Genomic DNA, 21,398 nt, shown 5'->3' on the forward strand with positions numbered 1-21,398 from the left:
TACATGTATATCATGAAATGTCCCAAATTCAAATGGCTAGAAACAGAAAATTGGTGAGGACCTTTACTTCAAGTCCTAAAAATTTGTTAACATCGATCTGGTTTGATTGAACACCTGCCCCTCCCCCCGAAGATACAGTGCGCTCCTTTTTTATTACGTTTCTTTTCATGTAGGTTCCTTGTCCCCATTCTTTCTCCCTCTTGTTTTTATTGTTTTATTTATTGTTTTGTTCTCCACTAATTTTGCACTCAGAAGCACAGGTTATACGCTGCACTTGACACTGCACTGCCTATTAAGGAATCAGGTCATAGTTATGACTATTCACCGCCAATTCATGCAATATATCAAGAATAATACATAGCAAATACACTGAATTATGCTTCAAGATATGGAATAAGTAAACTTTAGAAATGTTACTGATTATTTAGCTGTTAATCATATCAAATATATGCCATTTCTCTTGAGTAATCTGACTTTAATTGATATTGTGACAAATTATCAATGAAAATAATAATTTACATTACATAATCAAGGCACACAGCATGTAGCGAAGTCAAGGTGAGGCAATAATATAAAGGGGAAAATCTGGACATTTGTGTACAAAACAAATGGAGAGTTGTCCACAAATCAGCCATTCTGAAGCCTGTTGTCCAATATGAGGTTCCCTATAGAAAGTGATGAAACACTTTACAAATTTCCACAACTGTCTTACCAATTTTGATGAAACTCATTTTTAATTGCCCCTCTCGTTTTCTCTTTCCAATAAGATTGATTTTCCTTTGGTTTTGGTTTCCTTTAAAAGAGAAGCCTCTCCCAAACTTAAAAGTCTATGGATATTTTATTCTGTGATATATAAAGGTTAATGTAAAAAAGTAGGTGTTTTTTGTCATCAAATCTTTGGTATTGTACCTCTGTATATATCCCTTGCTCTACAAGCAAACTGTCAACATCAGTTTAACTCACATGTAGAAATCACTTTCAAGGTAATAGAACCAACTTGCTAGCCATGTCTGAATTAGACTTGAGAAATATTCCTTTGAAATACTGGTAGACTTATTTTACAATTAAAACACTAGTTTTACACTAAGTATGCATATAAGCACAAACATCATAGCCACTCTAATTAATTGTGATTTCCTGTAAAAATTGCCTCAGTTGCTCATACATGTTAAAACACTGCACCTAAACACGTTTCCCGAGTACAATTATACACTCTTTCATTTTAATGGTTGTATTGTATAGAAAAAAAAGCTGATTGAATTTATTGCTCAATAATAAATAAAGTAGGCCAACCTTTCTCTGTAGAGCACACACACTGGTTGGTGTTTCACAAAGATTTAAGTCTGACTTAAATCGCACTTAAAATTGATGATTGTATGAAGTTTACAATTAATGCTCCACTGCAATTTAGGTTGCAGGCATGGGATGCACCCTATCGTGTTTTAATCATTGAAATTATGCTTAGTGCACTTGGAACATAAACATGACTTTTATTCATACTTAAAGGACAAGTACACTCCAACAAAAAGTTGATTTGAATAAAAAGAGAAAAATCCAACAAGCATAACATTGAAAATTTCATCAAAATGGGATGTAAAATAAGAAAGTTATGACATATGAAAGTTTTGCTTAATTTCATAAAACAGTTATATACACATCCTGGTTGGTATGCAAATGAGGAGACTGATGACGTCATCCACTCACCATTTCTTTTGTATTTTATTAAATATGAAATATTCTAATTTTCTCCTCATTTTCCAGTGAAACAACGATTAATTCCTCCCTGAACCTGTGGAATTAGTATTATTTAATACTATATTGTTCAGTCAAGTTGGTCCTTACTGTCAAATATTTAAAGAATTAAATATTGTACAGGTCAAACAATAAAAAAAAATAGTGAGTGAAGGACATTATCTACTGTTTTAGATGTCACTGACTTGTGCATATCACTGTTTTGTGAAAAATAAAGCGAAAGTTTAAAATGTCATAACTTTCTCATTTTACATCCGAATTTGATGAAATTTTCAGTGTTATGCTTGCATTATTTTTCTCTTTTTATTCAAATCAAGTTTTTGCTGAGGTGGACTTATCCTTTAAGGCTGACTTAAATTGCACTTAAGATTGATGATTGTATATTAAGGTCACACACTTGGGATGATCCCTATCGTGTTTTGATCATTGAAATCATGCATAGTGCACTTTGCACATAAACATGACTTTTATTCATACTTAACTATTTGTGAAACACCCCCCCCCCCCCCCACCTCAGCTACATTCTTTGGATTCCAAACACAGCATGACGTACACTGATTACTCTACACTGTTTGCAGTGAAGTGATATTTTACAGCAAAATCTTGCACAAATATGATTTCGTATCAATATACCAGTTTTGAAATGTTTACAGTTTCTGTGTCACATATGCAGTGTATTTAGAGTTGCATATTTTATTAGGTACACTGTTGTTTTCATGTTGGTTTCGATTTATACAAATACTATGTTAACCATTTTTGTTTCAATTTGTGTCATTGTTTTATTGTGAATGGTTTATAAAATTTTAAAAATCAAATATCAATGGGACATGTAGGTAACAGGTTTGATTATCGTGTTAACTTAAATCGATAGAAAGAGTGAACTACATTTTGGGTGCAAAATTTGTCCATACTTTTTCAGAATATACAGCAATAAAATACACATTTTATTTTATAGGTGTTAATAAAAAAAGGTCTTCTAATTTTTTAGTACATTCTTCTGTTAACAGTACACTTAAAAATGAAAACATATGGGACACTAGTACACTATTGATGCAAATTTATCATATTCCCCTTTATCAGATAATGATGTAGGTTATATTTCGAACCATGGAGACATTTTAATTTCTGCAATAGAATGAAATTCAACTGAATGTTAAGGAATTACTGCATGACAGCCATAAATTGGAGAGACAGGCATGAAAGCATCCCCTTCTTCCAAAACCTTTTTCGCAGAACTGGACGCAATCTTGCATTCTAATTTCTTCAATTCTTCTGTTGCTGCCAGCTCACTTTACATGTATTACATGTAAACTCCAATGATGAATATAATATTCAGTTCCTTTATAAAAAGAAAATATATATTTCACTGAAAACAATGATCACATTTGGAAGCCACATTGATCCACATTTTGGAAGCCATAGTAGATTGTAAATAGTGTAAATGTAAATTAAATGCTTCACAAATTAACTGTAAAATTTGCTACATGTCTAGTTGCTGCTTTTCAATTTATGTATTTTTTTTCTTTATTTTAAAGACAATAATTGTGTGAGATCTTAAATTTAAATATCTAATATCATTTTCTTGTGTTTTTCTGATTAGATTTTTTTTTCTTCTCAGCCTCATAGAAAGAGTTTGTCTCTTTCACAAACTTTTATTACCTTAATTTATTCAGCATCATACTAGAGTTTGTGTGGATATTGTTGTTTGGTATCATTTTTTGTCAATTAATGTGTGTTCCCTGTCCTGTGTTAGGAAAAAGCTAGACAGGGGTCCTGTCTCACAAACTTGTGTTATCAATGGGAAGTTGGAATCCACTGTTGTAAGCTACTGAAATAGTACAATTTGATTGGCTAAATACAGATGAATTACATTTCCTATTGATGTCATGCTTTATGAAACAAGGCCCAGGCTTAATCTGATGACTGTTATCTGTTAACATGTATGTGTATTTTCTGTATTATTCTGATATTTCAAATTATGATATTTGCAAATTATACGCTGTTGAGTGTTGGTACATGTATGTCTATTTGGCACTGCATGTGCATGTTCTGTCTCTTGTTCAAATAAATGTATACTGCTTATAAATGCTCAACAGATTAAAATGGGGGAAAATTCTCTGGGCTGGGGGGGGGGGGGGATTTGCAGCAGAAAAGGCCTAAAAAGGCCATGAAATAAATATAAGAAAGAGCCCCTAAAGACCTCAAGGTTCTAACAAACTTTGATAGAATGTACAGCAGCAAATTTGGGCTGGTGAGCTGTAGAAAAGAAAGAAAAAATAAACATTTTCCCTGGATGGAAAAGGATAGTAACCGATTTATTTATTTTTTTTACAAAAAGTAATTTTTCCGAAAATTGTAATGAATTAAAAAAATAAATCAAAATAGCAATTGATGGTACAAATTTGGAAAACCTAACCGTGGGATTTGCCACTGAAACTTCAGGTGAAGTCATAAAAATACATTTCATTACTTACATGACAAAAATGTCATTTCGGTGTTTGATTGTAGGCCTACACTTCTATTAGACTTTAAAGTATTTTCCGTGATACTATTTGACATTGCTACAGCATGTTGAGAATTGAGATGATTATCTGGGGGCATTTTCTGTGTAGTGGTTCCTACTCTCAGTTATCAATTCAAACACTTAGCTGTGATTTGATTTATTAGGGAGCTTTCGCAATTGCAACAGAGATGGATTCTACAACATAGTAAATCTATTGAAAATGTCCGTCAAAAGTTGGTATAACAAGGACAGCAGGTCGTCAAAGATTCGGGGCTGACGAAAAATCGCAAATATATCGTTCGTCGAGAGTTCAGGGGAGCATTTCATGAAAGAACTTTTCAGACGTTTTATCCAGCAAGTCCTGTTTTATCCGAAAGTTACCATTGTAACAGTGCTTCTCAGCCAATCAAAATCCAGTAAAGTTGTCAGATCTGACAACTTGTTGGACAAAAATGTTGATGAAACGCCCTCCAGGGGAGCATTTCATGAAAGAACTTTTCAGACGTTTTATCCGGCAAGTCCTGTTTCATCCGACAGTTACCATGGTAACAGTGCTTCTCAGCCAATTGAAATAAAGGACAGTTGTCAGATCTGACAAAATTATTGATGAAATGCTCCCTGGGCCGGGACTACCCTGCTGTTTGATTCACCAATTTTCGACAAAGGCTGTTTTGTCATGAAGGGCTTTTGACAATAGATCATCTACGTTCCAGGAAGCGTCTGCAAAGTAGTTGCGAAAACTCCCTATTGTCTCGTTGGCACTGCCTTTTAAACATGTTGGGTGCAATCAGTGGACTCTTTTACTTTCGCACTCTCTATCAAATGAACGGAGCATGATTTGTGACTGATTACATTGTTCATAATGCATGCAGATTGTGGGTGTTTTGTGTGATTTTGTTGTTTTGGGCTAAATGCTTATTTCTTACAATTTTGGTTATCATTTTGGACTTGAAAGGTAATACAATATTTTTCAATTTTTTTTTTTAATTCAGCAGTAGCCATTAAAAGTATTATATTTTCAGTGTTATTAAAGGAAAAATGTGATTTCAGTGGTTATATAATACAAATAAAATACATGTTTATGTAGGATTCAATTCTGAGCATCAATTTATAAATTCATAAAGTGTTTTATGGATTTTGGATTAATGTTGGATTAATTTTGAATATGAAGAAATTTGCTTTGCACTGAAGTTTCACCACTCTTGAATCATTGTTATATTTCCTCTATAAAAACTAAAAGATTCTTAAACTTCAAATGAAAGTATATTCACTGTGAATTATGGTTGTCAACATTTAAAATATAAGATCAAGATTTCTCTAACGTTGAAGTTATGTACACAAACTTTAAAAGATTTAGAACAAGGCGATCAAAATGATCAAAATGAAATCACTCTCAGAGAAAATAATTGAAACATGAAAGGATTACACCTGATTATTGAGAAAAAAATTAGTATAAAAAATATACTATGTAAAGTGTATAGAGCAGTCTTAATTGACAATGTGCTTTACAAAAGTCAGTTTATTGCAGGGAAAAATTACAAACTGACAAATTTGCCCCGAAAAACCCTGCAGAGCTGTGGAAAATTAATAAAAGAGGCCCTGAAATTCCTATAGGGTCCAAAGTAAAATGTAATTTAATGAAGCAAAGTTGGGCTGGTGAACTCAAAACTAGCCCCCCCCAAAAAAAAAAAATTAAAAAAAGAATCCCTGGCTATCATTATTACTATTATACATGCAACTGTAGAGAACAATTTTGATCAAGATCTTGTTTACACTCCTAACTCTAGATTGTGCTCAGTTTGTTCGTTGCTGTCATCTTGGACAACTTGGAGCTGGGAGAAGACTTCAAAGGAATCAAGCAAATGAAAGCGTCAGAACAGAAGACGGCAGACAAGGTCCTACCGCGGAGGCTCAGGGTCTTCCAAAAGTTCCCGTAAGTTGAAGTTATTGGCATGTGTTCTGGGGAGCGTTTCATGGAAGGACTTGTCAGACATTTTATCCGACAAGTCCTGTTTTAACCGACAGTTACTAAGGTAACAGTGCCTCTCAGCCAATAATCAAGGAGAGTTGTCGGACCTGAAAACTTGTCGGACAAAAATGTTAATGAAACGTCCCCCTGAACTCAAGTTTGATTTTAAAGTTGTAGTTTAACGATGGAAAGCCAGATGTAACATAAATCTCTAATGATAAGGTTACATGTAGCAGCTCATTTGGCTCTCAAATCATTCTTAACTGCCTGGGAAGGGTAAATTAAGATATCGTCTTCTCCCTTCAAGTATTAGACAAAACCGCAGTGAACATAAGAAAGATACAATGTAACAAAATATTGACATTTTTGGCTTCCCATAATTTTAGCATGGAGTTAGAACACGGTCTACATTAAACCCAACTTCAGAATAAGGGCCGGGGGGTGTTTCATTAAGTCAAGGGAGACTTTAAAAACAACTGATGAACATTTTGGTGTATACCATTTACCACAATAAAAGATCACTAATCGTAATTAAAGTTGCTCTTAACTTACGAACAGCTGTATGAAACAGCCCCCAGGGGGGTGTTTCACAAAGATTTAAGTATGACTTAAGTCGCACTTAAATGTCGACGCGTACATGATATGCAACGCGCGATCTTATTGATAGATACGCATTAGTGCGCGTCCTCATGACACGATCTGACCAATGCGGTCAAGCCTTTCATATCGTACGCAACTCGGTATTTAAGTGCGACTCTAAGTCATACTTAAATCTTTGTGAAACACCCCCCTGGTTTAAAGTAAATATGGATAGCCATTTGTGACATCAATCACTTAAAGTAGAAGTTCTTTTTATCAGCTTATTTGATACTTTGAATTTTCCTTTAACTGTCTGGGATTGATAATTATAAACTTAAGATAGTTGAAATGTCAAAACATAGATTTCCGTAGTTTACTTGTTTGTTTTTTCTTGCAGTGATAAGCCTCAGATGATCATGCTTTCCAAGATTCCATCAGAATTTACATTACCAAAGATACGGTGAGTATTAAATCTATTCATTCATGTAGAATAGGTCTTATTTTTCACACAACACCATGTATGTTGGCAGAAGGTACCTCATTTTAAGTAATCAAGAAATGCTTTGGAGGAATTCAGTGTCAAAACCTGAAATCAGCATGTTTTGAAAAAGCTATTAAAAATCAATATTTTTATCGTTGTCCCAGCAGCCACTGTGCAGTGGCAGATCGACGTTGCTATATTCCTTAAAGGACAAGTCTACCCCACACAAACTTGATTTGAAATAAAAGAGAAAAATTCAACAAGCATAACACTGAAAATTTCATCAAAATCGGATGTAAAATAAGAAAGTTATGACATTTTAAAGTTTCGCTTCATTTCACAAAACAGTTATATGCACATCTCGGTTGGTATGCAAATGAGGAACTGATGACATCACTCACTATTTCTTTTGTATTTTATTATATGAAATATTTTTATTTTCTCGTCATTGTTATGTGAAATGAAGTTTCATTCCTCCCTGAACACATGGAATTCCATTATTTTAACATTTTGTGCTTCAGGCAAGGAGGTCCTAATCGTCAAATTCGTAAAAATTGAAATATTGTATAATTCAAACAATAAAAAACAAAAGAAATAGTGAGTGAATGACATCATCGACTCTCTCATTTGGATGTAACTGGCTCGTTCATATAATTATTTTGTTAAAAATAAGCGAAACTTTGAAATGTCATAACTTTCTTATTTTACATCCGATTTTGATGAAATTTTCAGCATTGTGCTTGTCTGATTTTTCTCTATTGATTCAAATTAACATTTTTCTGAGGTGGACTTGACCTTTAAGTCTAAATTGTATCATGCTTTATGTGTGATTTTCACATAATCACATCAGTCCCTAAACACCATGCATTTGCAGTGTCCCTGCATAGGCACTATGTGTAAAAAGGTTTTTTTTAGCTCATCCAGCCTGAAGGGCCAGATATTTTTTTTTGCCTGATGACACCCAAATGATATAGATTTGTTGGCCTTGGAGAAATTTAAGTCCTGATTTAAGATCTTCATTGTCTAATCATTTTTTTCTTGATTCCTTTCCCTCTTTCTAAAGCGTGGCAATAATATCTAAGTCCTTTGGAATCTCATCTCTGTAGAGACGTTATAATGCGCTATGTAATAAATGTTTATTATTATTTCTTTTGGATGATACATACAGAGATAGCTTCATAAGACAGTTTGTAGAGACTGGCACGGACATGGAACGCTTGCTGAAGAGATCTGCCAACAGAGAGAGCAGTGGTACCCTAGCGCTGGCCCTACCCCCGGCCACCTACGCCTGCCCGACCTCGCCCCTGTACCTGATGAGCAGACGACTACCGGCGTTTACTACACAGATACAAGGAAAACTACAGAAGAAAACTGGTGTTAACTGTATTGTCAGGTAAACACCGTACACTTAATTTATTGCTAGATAAGCACTTTACGCAATACCTTGAAGTGATATAAGGTAAAACTTTAGAATAAATATGGTGTTAATTGTGTTTTCTGGTAGGAATTTAACACTGATTATACATGTAACTGTTTTAGCGAGTAAGCACAATGCTTTGAAAAATGAACCTAGAGTAGAAGACTTGTGTCAATTTTGTGTTAAGACAAGCACCAAGGGTAAGCACTTTACACTATGGACAATTTTAAGTTTGGTGCTGTAGCTGATGTAGAAATAAGCCAAACATCAACAACAGCTGCAATTTGCAGTAATACTTATTTTCAGTAACGAGTACTGAAAAATGAGAAGAATAATGACGGTTTGATTTGCAAAATACTGATTTCTAAAGTTTCAGTTTTTGTCTCACCTGCGAAGCAAAGTGAGACTATAGGCGCCGCTTTTCCGACGGCGGCGGCGACGGCGGCGGCGGCGGCGGCGGCGGCGTCAACATCAAATCTTAACCTGAGGTTAAGTTTTTGAAATGACATCATAACTTAGAAAGTATATGGACCTAGTTCATGAAACTTGGCCATAAGGTTAATCAAGTATTACTGAACATCCTATTAGAGTTTCATGTCACATGACCAAGGTCAAAGGTCATTTAGGGTCAATGAACTTAGACCATGTTGGAGGAATCAACATCGAAATCTTAACCTGTGGTAAAGTTTTTGAAATGTCATCATAACTTAGAAAATATATGGACCTAGTTCATGAAACTTGGACATAAGGTTAATCAAGTATCACTGAACATCCTGCATGAGTTTCACGTCACATGACCAAGGTCAAAGGTCATTTAGGGTCAATGAACTTTGGCCGAATTGGGGATATCTGTTGAATTCCCATCATAACTTTGAAAGTTTATGGATCTGATTCATGAAACTTGGACATAATAGTAATCAAGCATCACTGAAAATTTTGTGCAAGTTTCAGGTCTCATGATTAAGGTCAAAGGTCATTAGGGTCAATGAACTTTGGCCGAATCGGGGGTATCTGTTGAATTACCATCATAACTTTGGAAGTTTATTGGGCTAGTTCATTAAACTTGGACATTAGAGTAATCAAGTATCACTGAACATCCTGTGCACGTTTCAGGTCACATGACCAAGGTCAAAGGTCAATGAACTTTGGCCGAATTGGGTGTATCTGTTGAATTACCATCATAACTTTGAAAGTTTATGGATCTGATTCATGAAACTTGTACATAAGAGTAATCAAGTATCACTGAATATCCTGTTTGAGTTTCAGGTCACATGATCATGGTCAAAGGTCATGTAAGGTCAATGAACTTTGGCCATGTTGGGGTTTTTTGGTGAATAACCATCATATCTCTGTAAGTTTATTGGTCTAGCTCATAAAAAGTGGACATAAGAGTAACCATGGATCACTGAACATCTTGTGCGAGTTAGAGTAGTATTCAAAGTCAGCACTGCTGCTATATTGAACCGCGTGATGCAGGTGAGACGGCCAGAGGCATTCCACTTGTTTATTTATGTGTTGTCATGCGATATTTCTTTGAAAAGACTGATGTTCAGCTTTTAAAACACTGAAATATTTTTTATCAGGTTGGCGACTCCGAGTGTATGGCCTTGGCATCAGCACTGTCTTAAGGAAGAATGTTCTATTGCAACGTCAGGGCACTGTAACACAAAGCTTGGTGATTAATCGTATGCTTGATTTTCGCGATCGATTGTACATTGTAGTCTATGCAATCAATCGTAGAAAAATGTTCTATGATCATTGCTAAGCTTTGTGTTACGGGCCCCAGATAAGTAGAATAATCAAGGTTTCGTTTGTTTCTCACGACAGGGACTCTGCTCACCAGCGGGTGGTCAGCCTCGGTTTCAGCGCAGTCGGCGTACGAGGCCGAATGCTGAGTGAATACGGGAGCCGTGATAGGCGCTTGCGGTATTCTACCAAGTAGTTATCCCCTTCTTCCTATAAACCTTCCATTGGTTGCCTCGGGCTGTCCGTGCTGTTTTCGATGTTCTGTCAATCCGTGACCTTTGACACGGGGTCACCTGCACACTGGTGATGCATGATATCACGACCTCGCTCCGATCAGGATCGGAGGTTTTTCTTCGCATGACGTGTGGTTCGTCCCGTAGATTGATAGCCTTGTGTAAGCATGACTGTCTCTGTGCATGAAAAAGTATTTCACTACGTTTGCTCTCCTCACATTTGCTTCTAAAGGAAATCAGGTGGGTGTTTCATAAAGCTGTTCGTAAGATAAGAGCGACTTTAAGAACGACTGGTGATCCTTTCTTTTGGTAAATGCAATACACCATTGGCGATGGTTTAGCGCGTAAGAAAGGTTCACCAGTCGTACTTAAAGTCGCTCTTAACTTACGAACAGCTTTATGAAATGGCCCCCAGGGGCTTGTTGTATAAGAGACTTGTCCGAATAACAAATTTGCAGTGACAATATAAAGCTACCGAAATCCATCAATTTGATTGGCTGATAGTAAACTTGTTATAGAAATGTTTTTTATAGGAAGTCTTTGTGAAAGAGGACCCTGTGCATTAGCCAGGTATATAACCTAACCACAACCCTGACTCAAATCCTAATCCTCTCTTTGATATTAAACTTTTAAAGGCTCAATTTTGTGAATTATGATAGAGTATCATCTAAGATTGAAATTTTGCACAAGTTCAGTGACAATGGACTCATTTTTTTTTTCATTCCTTGATTCTCTGAAAATTTGATTCAACCTTTGATGATATCCTGTGCCTTATTTTTTGTTTGTATTAGGTATCAGAAAGCTTTGAAAAATTCTATCCTGAAATTGAAGTCCATTCCATTCTTGAGAAGTTATTTCATACCCCTCCTTTTGTCCCCCCAATTGAAGACCCCCCCCCAAAAAAAAAAATCTGCAAATACTTCTTATATTGGTTAGGATCCTGTTCAGGTAAACTCGCAAAAATCAGTCACTGAAACCTAAGATATATTTTCATTTTTTACCATCCGTACCGTGAAAGTGATCTGATATACATGTTCATTCAGTGTAGTCATAAGCTTGAACAGTGACAGACACTTCTAGAGGACAGCCAGGGGATCATTTCATGAAAGGACTTGTCGGACATTTTATCCGACAAGTCCTGTAATATCCAACAGTTACCATAGTAACATTGCTTATCAGCCAATCAAAATCAAGGAAAGTTGTCAGATCTGACAACTTGTCGGACAAAAATGTTGATGAAACACTCCCCTGATTTGACCCTATCACCAACTCTTTGTCAGAGGATAGGAAAAGCAAGACGAAGCAATTGTTTGAGGAGCAAATGTTAGATCACTGCATGAAATGTGTTACTGTATGAGCTAATGTTTTTGCAGGGTTTCTATAATTTCTATGTGAGTCCTTCAAAAATCATTGTTTGATTAAAGTAGGAATCAAAATATCAAAATTTAAATCCATATCTGATTCTTCTGTTTATATAAACATTGTTTATTTTTAACATGGGCAATTTCCACATAGTCATTTTACATTTTGGTTGCAAACAATCAAAAAGTGGAAATGCTAATGTTACACATTCAAGTATTTTTTCATTTTAAGAGTAGTCGTTATAGATTGAGTTAACCGGAAAACTAGGTTCCGAACTTTGCTAATTTATCCCTTTATTTCAAAATCACAAATTCATTGACTCATAAATATTTAAAAGAAAGAAAAATAAATTTCTGGAAAAAGCTTAATGCATGAATATTGCCTTATACATTTTGCTGCTGCTTCTTCCAGAAGTCGGTTCATGTTACAATGCATTGTGTATATATTTGCTGATTTTATTTTCTTTTCATTTAATTTTTTCAATAGAGCCTATGTAACCAAAGATTTAGTGATCTTTTGATCATACCTTCATTCATCATTTGGCATAATTAATTGAATTAAATAATGAAAAATGATTGATCAGATCAAATGTACATGTATGTATCTGCATGAACTATAGTTTTGGACCACAAATTCAAAACAATCTTTGTGAGTCCTTGGGAGAGTTTCAGTAAACAAATTGTCAGTGATATTCACTGACAATGTGTTATAAGCTACTGAAATCCTTGCATTTGATTGGCTCAGAGTAAATTAGTCAGTGAATGTCACTGACTAAATGCTTTGTGAAATACTACCCATATCACACTGGAATTCAAAGTTCATCAAAGATAAATATGTATATCTATATCTTTCAAAGTTATGCTTGCTTAATTGTTAGAAAGAATATTGAAAGACAAAAATGATTTTTAAAAATCCACAAAATCTTTTTATGCACAGGTATTAATGTTTTTGACATAAAGCAATACAAACATTTGGTATTTACCTCCATCAAAAAAAAAAAGTTTTAAATCGTCCATGTTTACATTTAGATTACACTACTGTATTCATTCAAGCTTGACTACTTCTACATAAAATAATCATAACAAAATACTATTGTTTTTTTTTGTATAAACACTTTGCATTGATTTTAGTGTTCATGCTCTTGTAGATTTCAACATCATTCATTATTCTAAAATATCAAAAAGCCAGTTTGTAATCATGGGCCACTTTGTAATATTCATATTTTGAAAGAAAAAAAGAATTTTATAATTTATCTGCAACTTGGCGACTGTGTGGTACATTTACATGTACTGTGCTATTTTGCCATGATAGTTCAATTTGTCTATTATCCCCAAATGGACTTGGCCTACAAGGTTCAAGAGCCCTATTTACCAACATAATTATATTTCGGGGATATTTTTAAGAGGTTCTTGATAACCCCAAAGCTTGCTTTACTGTAAATAGCAACAAGTGATGTAAGCCAACTACTTAATACCCTACTGGTACAACAAAATATTCAGCATTAAGTCATATATAATCACAAGTTCCTACATGATACATGTACAGGCGTTCAAATAAGCTTGTACGTGCTTACACACAGAATATATTATGTTGGTTTGATCGGCAGACTTTCCGCGATGCACCATTGATGGTTAATTTTTATTTTTATTTTCACGATTGTCACGGTGCGTGTTCGCCATAAAATGTTTTTGGCCTGAAAATGATGTTTTATTTGAAATTTCATGAATTTTGTATTTTTCCCAAATTCTGTGAAATTTGTCAGTTTATAGTATTGCAAAAAATATTAAAATCCAGCCAACAACCTCTGATACGGCATTGATTCTAATTCGATGACACGGTGAGGTGTTTCTTTTTTCTCTCTCTGACTAATGTTGTTTACAAACTGGCTTGTATATATATCATCTCACATTCATACTTTTCCTCTATAACAGTATCACGCTTGATCCTATCTATCATAGCTGTTCATCATTTTCATTCATCCGAGCAATATGATGTGATTCATTTCACCCACCCCCTCAGCCTTCCGGGGAGGGTTTCACGAGTCATTGATGTTCACTGACGGGTGTTATAAGCTACTGAAGTCCTTGCAGTAGTCAGTGAAAATCACTGACATGAAACCCTCCCCTGTTTTCAATATTCAATAAAATATAGTAGACTTAATTATAGGTTGGTGTTAGTTATTAAACATCTTTATTATGCTATCATTAGTTTTTCAAAGTTGTTTGTTAAGAATATGATTAAAAAGCAGCAAACAACATTTTCTCCCTTAGAATTAATACAAATATGGTAATTTAAAAAAATGCATGCTATAAGTAATGATATGCAGTAAAAAAAAATTATGGATAAATCAGTATTTGACTATTTGGTAAAATTTTCTTCCTTTTTTTGTAGATATTCAGTAATATTAAGTACTTCAATATTTTGTATGGGAATAAATTATGATTTATGCTTGACGAAGTATTACAGAGGCTGTCTTTGGTAACTTTAGATCCTATTTAATGGGACTTCAATTGACCAAGAATTTATTACCCAAAAGCATTTTGCTACATTACATAAATATTTATGGACATAGATTAATTATATTATTATCTTAGTAGTGAAATGAATTATATAATTGAATTTATATAATAATGTGTCATGATAAGGAGTTGTTGTGCAGCAATAGTATTTTTTAAATGGGGTCAGTAAAGCAGACTCCCAAACTGCATGAAATATCTGTGAAATGTTTAAAAATGCAGTAGTTTAGAATTGGCTTTCCTACAATGAACTTTATCGGGCCTCATTATATATAGTCCTTACTAAACCAGAATTAACAAAATCATGAATGGAAATCGAAAAACCCAGCTTTTAACCTTGTTTTTAATACCGTACCTTGGAAAGCATTGCCCATGATTCATATCCCTCGGACCTTACTAACTATTAACATTTTATCTGAATATTACTGAACAGGAACAACTGTAAGTACATATGTATTAGAATTAAATTCTCAAGTCCTGGGATTTATGAAAATACCCTTTTTTACAGCATATGATCCATCTTCCCCGTCTCAAGGTGATCATTACAAAGTTCTCACCCCCGATATCGGATTCTGGAATTGAAAAGTTCCCAAAGGAGATGTTTTTTAGAACTCCATATCTTTTCCAAATTTGTTTATGAATGTTCAAATTGTGTAAGTCGATAGATAGGCAAGTGTGATGATGAAATTGAAGCATGCAAAGAAAAGAAAAATATGCACAATATTTTGAAAGAGCTGAATATGTTTACTTGATTGTGCAAATGAAAAAAGCTTGGGGTCACTGTTATTAGATTATGAAATGCAATTGTGTCAAGTAATATTTATTAAAGAGGTTTAACAGAGTTACTGATTGAAATTTTTTTAATTCTATAGAATCTATTTCTGTCTTATAGTACACCAAATGTACCAAGATGTCCATGCCTTTATCTTTTGTAAGCAGGATAGATACAAAATTATAATTACGAGTAGCAGTAATTGCATAAGCTACAATAGGTTCATATTGATTTTTGGTTAATTTCAATCCCAATGCATTGTTGACAGTATATGGAATTAAAACTTATGCGTTATGTTGGTCCCCTTCCTATCTCAAAGGTTTGTGACATCATGCCCCATTCAGATCCCAATATCGAGACATATCTGCTTTTTGTGGTTCCAATTTCTGTATCAGTGGTAAAAGACATTGCAACATAGGTTAATTCCTGTTCCCTTTACGATAAATGACCTCCAGACATAGGTTTTACGTGGGTCCAATTTCTGTATCAATGGTATCATGACATAAGTTTTGTTCTTGTCCCATTACGATATATTACTTTGAGGCATATGCTTTATGTGGGTCCCATTGTTTTCCACTCTACTGGTACAGGGCATTGAGGGGATCTATACGGGGGCACAAGCCCATGGAATCTATCAAAGACAACAGTGACATCGCCAACAGGAATGTATCCTTCAACATCAAGGTCATCCAAGAGAGGAAGCAGCAAGCTGTACAGAAGAGGTAAGTAAGTCACACCTTGAACCTTGAAGAGGTACTCTCCCCAGAAGTGTACATGCTGTCCTGGAGAGGGTTGTGCTGTGTCAGGTGCTGCCACTGCTTCAGGTGACGTGGTTATCCTGTGGTGGTAATCTTAGTGCACTATATACAGTGTGCTAGGTGCAGTGTTTGGGTGGTGTGTGTGTGTGTCCCTCTTGACAGTGCTGCTATGAAATGGTGAATATTAAAGTCAGTGGTTCATCATCGTTCATGGGGAAGGATCACTATATGCCGACCCCCTACTTTCTAAAAAAAACATTGGAAATACCTGTAACAGTGACATCCCATTTAAGTCAGTAGTAATAGTAGTAGTAGTTGTAGTATTAGGAGTAGAAATTGTAGTAGTAGTAGAAGTAGAATGAGTAAAAGTAGTAGCAGTAGTAGTGGTAGTAGTGGTAGTAGAAGTAGAATTAGTAGGAGTAGTAGTGGTAGTAGCAGTAGTGGTAGTAGCAGTAGAAGTAGTAGTAGAAGTAGTAGTAGTAGTAGTCGTAGTGATAGTAGTCGTAGTAGCAGTAGAAGCAGTGGTGGCGGCGTGGCAGGAGGAGGATTGTTTTATTTATTACATTCAGTAAATATAGCAGCAGTATTGTGGCAGTAGTATTAGTTGTAGTAGTATTAGGAGTACAAGGTAAATGAAATTTATCTTGTTCTTGCCATTTATTGATTTTGATTTATTTTATGATTTGAAAGGAATGCTAAAGAGGAGGATCTAAGAGAGAACCATCCATACTTTGATATGCCTCTCTTTGCTGTCGGACGGGAGAGCAAGCTCAGGAAATTCTGTATGGGAATCGTCTATGCGAGATACAATGCGTAAGTTCACCTCATATCACCCTTTCTCTCTGTCTCTGTCTCTGTCCCTGTCTCATCCTGCAACCTATCATATACTGTTTTATAAATATATTGATAAGATGTCCTGTTATACTGTACACATCACATGAATGAATGGATATCTCTGTTTGCTTGTAAGTTCAGGGCCCCGTCTTACAAAGAGTCACTATTGATCCAATCAATTGTAACTCTGTGGAAATCCATTAGTGTCATAATTTTTTTCTACAGGAAATTTGCACAATGTCTTTTGAAAACAAAGAGAAGCACAGCGAACTTTCAAGAAAACAATGAATGCATGAATATACATCATAGAAAATATTCTGAACAAACATGCATAATAGATGTTGCTGGCCGTCCATAGTTGTGATTGATCGGATCAATCGTAACTCTTTGTAAGGTGGGGTCCAGGCGTAGTCGTTTTCTTCTCATTTCATTACGCCAATCCGATGATTATTTCCAATGAATTACAGGATATGTTTTACTTCGTAAGACTGTAATCATCATTTTAGCTATTTACTGTTTACTGCATCAATGCATTGACAATTTTTGTGAAGTTACCCTTTGAATATTGTTATGTGTATACCCAAGTAAGAAATGGAGGAAGTGGTAGTAAATACCAGGGGCTCTCTCATTAAACCAGGGGGCCGTTTCATGAAGCTGTTCGTAAGTTAAGAGCGACTTTAAGAACGACTGGTGAACCTTTCTTACGCGCTAAACCATCGCCAGTTCAATATACCATTTACAGAGCTGTCAAGTAGTACTGATTTTCCGTATTTAGTACTGAAAATAAGAAGAATACTGATGGTTTCATGCAAAATACTAATTTCTTTTGTTTCAGTTTATGTGTTGTCCTATGGTATTCCTGTGAAAATACTAATTTCCTCACCAAAATACTGATTTTCAGCCTTGAAAATACTGAAATGTTCTTGTTCAGGTTGGCAGCTCTGCATTTACCGCAAGAAAGGATCACCAGTCGTTCTTATAGTCGCTCTTAACTTACGAACAGCTTTATGAAACACCCACCTGTTATATTAACAATTTGCACTAACAGTTAAAAACTACTGAAATGAATCACTTTGATTGGCTGATAATAATGTTGCTAATTATATTAATAGTAATTGTGAATTTGACAAGTCTTTATGAAAAAGGACCCAGATGGGCCACATTGCTCATGTACTCCTTTATATCTGGCTGGGTACAGAAAATATAGTATAGTATACAAATAATGAATGTTTATGAGTGCAGTGGACATAATACTTCTTGCATGAAATGATTCATTCAGGGAGGCATAGCCGAGTTGAATGGATAATTATTTCATCTCTTCACCGAATGAAGTATTCTGTCCAATGAAGTATTCTGTCCATTGCACGAATGAAAAAAAAATAATTATTTGGTTTTATATGACACCTAAATTTTGATTTTTTTGGGGGTCATATGAAATTCATGAATTTCGATGCAAAACATGCTCATGCAGTGCACGTTCAGTCTTGATTGTTACGTCATTACAACATGTGCACTGCTGGTGCATGCAGCTGCAGTCTCGGTGCGGGCGTGCAATGGAAAAATGGTATGGATCCAAAATTGCACGGTTGATTGCAAAACAGGCTGAATGAACGATATCAAACACCCAATCAAATCCCAAGGATCTCTCTAGGTGTCATATAATACCTTTCATGAGAATGTTAATGTTAGGTTGGGAAAAGTATTTTGAGGTGTAAGGGGCATTTGTCCAATATACTCCTTATAAAGTTGGAAAAATGCTGTGGCAGCAAAAAGTGACTGGATTCACATAAAGTGCCATTATTGAAGTAGGTAAATAACACAATTCAGAAAAAAAGAAAGATTTTATTTCCCCCTTTCCCGAGCCTTATTTGATGACCCACAGTGTCTTTGACTCATTTTCTTTCTTTGTTTGTTCAGAACCCATACTGATGAGTCTGGAATGGTCATCAAGAGGAGATATCAGGAGATCCAGTGAGTTTGCTCCCCATAATACTGTTATTCATAGTTATTGATTGTCATAGTAATAATTATGTACTTAAATCTTCATTGTAAACTAATATTATTCAAGCAGACAATTTTTTTGAGAAAATCTTTGAAATCAAGGAGGTTGAATGGCACCATATTGCCATTGATATAGATCTGGTACAGTTACGTACAACCAAACCTTGTGAGGTCATGAATATCATCTTTAAAAATTGATCACGCTGAAGATCACCAACAATAGATAGTTAAGTACATGTGGGACAATGCATTATTATTGCTTAAAAAGGCATTATATCTGATCAAAATGCCATAATATTTATTTCTCGGAAATTACAAATTTTCTAACACAATCATTCAGTGTTTTTTGAAAAAGAACAATTGATACAACAAAGATTTTTTTCAGACTCATTTTGTTACTACAACTGGCATTTATATGTTAAAGATTGTTTATTAGCTTTATCGTAGTATCTAATAATATCTGTGTTGTACAGGAATACAAATAACATGTAGGCCTTATATTGGTTTCATTTTCAGTGATTTTGTTGCCATGGTGACATACATGACGTGGTGTTCCATCGTAGTTACCACGGCGACCTGTATATCTATGATGTACGAGAGTCCTGATAACAGAGTCATGGATCACAAGGTTCTGCTCATTGCAGAATACATCTTTGTCATTTTCATGGGATCAGAAATGATCTTGAAGGTATGTCTTCTTCTTACATTTATTTAGTTGTATGCCCTTTAAGATCCACAAATCCTAGTTCTGTTAGGGTTAAAAGATGCATTCTAATTTCAAGACATTGCTAATTTGTTTTCTGTTTACAAGATTCATTAAAAAGTACATTCAAATCCAGGACATACAGAATATATCGATAGAAGAGACATTGTGAAAACAATTCCTTTGCAACAGGACTGAAAGTGCCTCTTTCTACGTTTTCAATTTTAACCAGGTTTTTGCAGTCATGATTTTCAATATGCAAAGGTCAAATAAACACTAAAGGGAAGTCACCCCTCCCCCCCCCCCTGATAAGGTGGTTTGATAAAAGCAGACAAATTTTTGAAAATTAGTGGTGAAGGTTTGATCAAAATCCATTGAAGAGTAAGAGAGTTATGGATTGTAAATTATTTTAATTTGTGACATCATATGCAAGCAGCTCCCCTTATATCATGTAAACTAAATTTTTCTTGAAGTGGTACGTGAATAAAAAACTTCTCTTTAGAAAGTGATAAATCTTACGATATATAACCCCTACACAAGTGAAAGCACTTTGCATTTAAAAAAAAAATTTATATCACATAAAATACATGTGGCGGAGCTGCTTGTCTGTGATGTTAAACAATAAAAAAAATTCATAACTTCCACACTTCTTTGATTGGTTTTCTTCTAACTCTCACCAATATTTTTTTTCTAATTTTTCTGCTTTTATCAAAACCAATTAAATGTCAGGGTGAACCTGTCCCTTTGTCTTCAATTTTGTATCAAGTTGGTGCATAACTTCTAAAGAAGAGAACAATTATGTATACGGAAAATGGGGACTTAATTTACACAGCACTTTTTAGGGGTAAAAGTAAGCACCAGTTTGGTATCAATATTGAAATACTGGGCAATACTATTTTTTTCTTTCTTTTTCTTCTATGGACTAGATTCTAGCTGACGGTCTGTTCTTCACACCAAAAGCTCTGATACGAGATGTTGGAGGATTCTTGGATGTTTTCATCTATCTGATCAGTCTCATCTTTCTGTGTTGGATGCCCAAGAATGTCCAGCCTGCCTCTTTAGCTCACGTAAGCCCTGTCATAATTATGGATGTTTTAAGCCCAGTGCACACAATGCAATCCGATACGATGCAAGTTTTTCAATAAATCGCATTTTGCATTAAAAAGCATGAAAGTTCCAAGAAGTAACATTATTGTATTTGAAGCGCGGCCTAATGTTAGGAATAATAAAATCATAAATTTACTCAGCGGCAAGCCCTGCGGTCAGAGTAATGTCCAAATCGGCTTAAAAGTCGTAGCCGATGATGAAGTTATTACAATTTGGAATTAGATTTGCCTTTATTCCTACAAGGAGGCTCGAAATTGACTGAACTTTGATTTCAGTAAGTCCTACTACTATTCTGAACTCTGATCGCTAAGATTTTATTGGTTGGAACGTTTATATCAAGTGTTATTACAATTTCTCTGAAATTCGAATAACAATGAATTGCATAGTCTGCCCTTGCCTCTATGGGTTCAAAAAATAAAACTTAGAAAATGAGTTTATCTGATAGAGTATCATACTGTTAAAATTCGTCATTGTAAAGTGAAATGAAAGAGAAGATTTGGATTGTTTATGCACCACATTTTGTGGGCTGCTGGGAAATTCACTTGAGTGAACCCGAAACTTCAAACCGTGTTTTCTCATTATTTTTTTAAGCTTTCACTGAATTTCTTCTTCGTTTATTCAAACTCCTGTGTGGGTTATTGTTCATCAATCTTGATCTTGAATGA

At 34.9% G+C, this 21,398-nt stretch overlaps 1 protein-coding gene across 1 annotated transcript in view; it reads left to right on the top strand.

Annotated features, from left to right (window-relative positions):
• Nucleotides 1-21,398, top strand: part of LOC121429455 (sodium leak channel non-selective protein-like) — a 65,464-nt gene that overhangs the window by 21,883 nt on the left and 22,183 nt on the right. The window contains exons 14-22 of the mRNA XM_041626470.1: nt 6,043-6,188; nt 7,201-7,263; nt 8,453-8,677; nt 10,529-10,627; nt 15,921-16,052; nt 16,779-16,901; nt 18,840-18,893; nt 19,440-19,611; nt 20,553-20,693. Of these exons, the coding sequence (XP_041482404.1) occupies nt 6,043-6,188; nt 7,201-7,263; nt 8,453-8,677; nt 10,529-10,627; nt 15,921-16,052; nt 16,779-16,901; nt 18,840-18,893; nt 19,440-19,611; nt 20,553-20,693 (1,155 nt within the window). The remainder of the gene's footprint in view (nt 1-6,042; nt 6,189-7,200; nt 7,264-8,452; nt 8,678-10,528; nt 10,628-15,920; nt 16,053-16,778; nt 16,902-18,839; nt 18,894-19,439; nt 19,612-20,552; nt 20,694-21,398) is intronic.

Source organism: Lytechinus variegatus, chromosome 16, assembly GCF_018143015.1.
Source record: "Lytechinus variegatus isolate NC3 chromosome 16, Lvar_3.0, whole genome shotgun sequence".
Lineage (NCBI taxonomy): Eukaryota > Metazoa > Echinodermata > Echinoidea > Temnopleuroida > Toxopneustidae > Lytechinus > Lytechinus variegatus.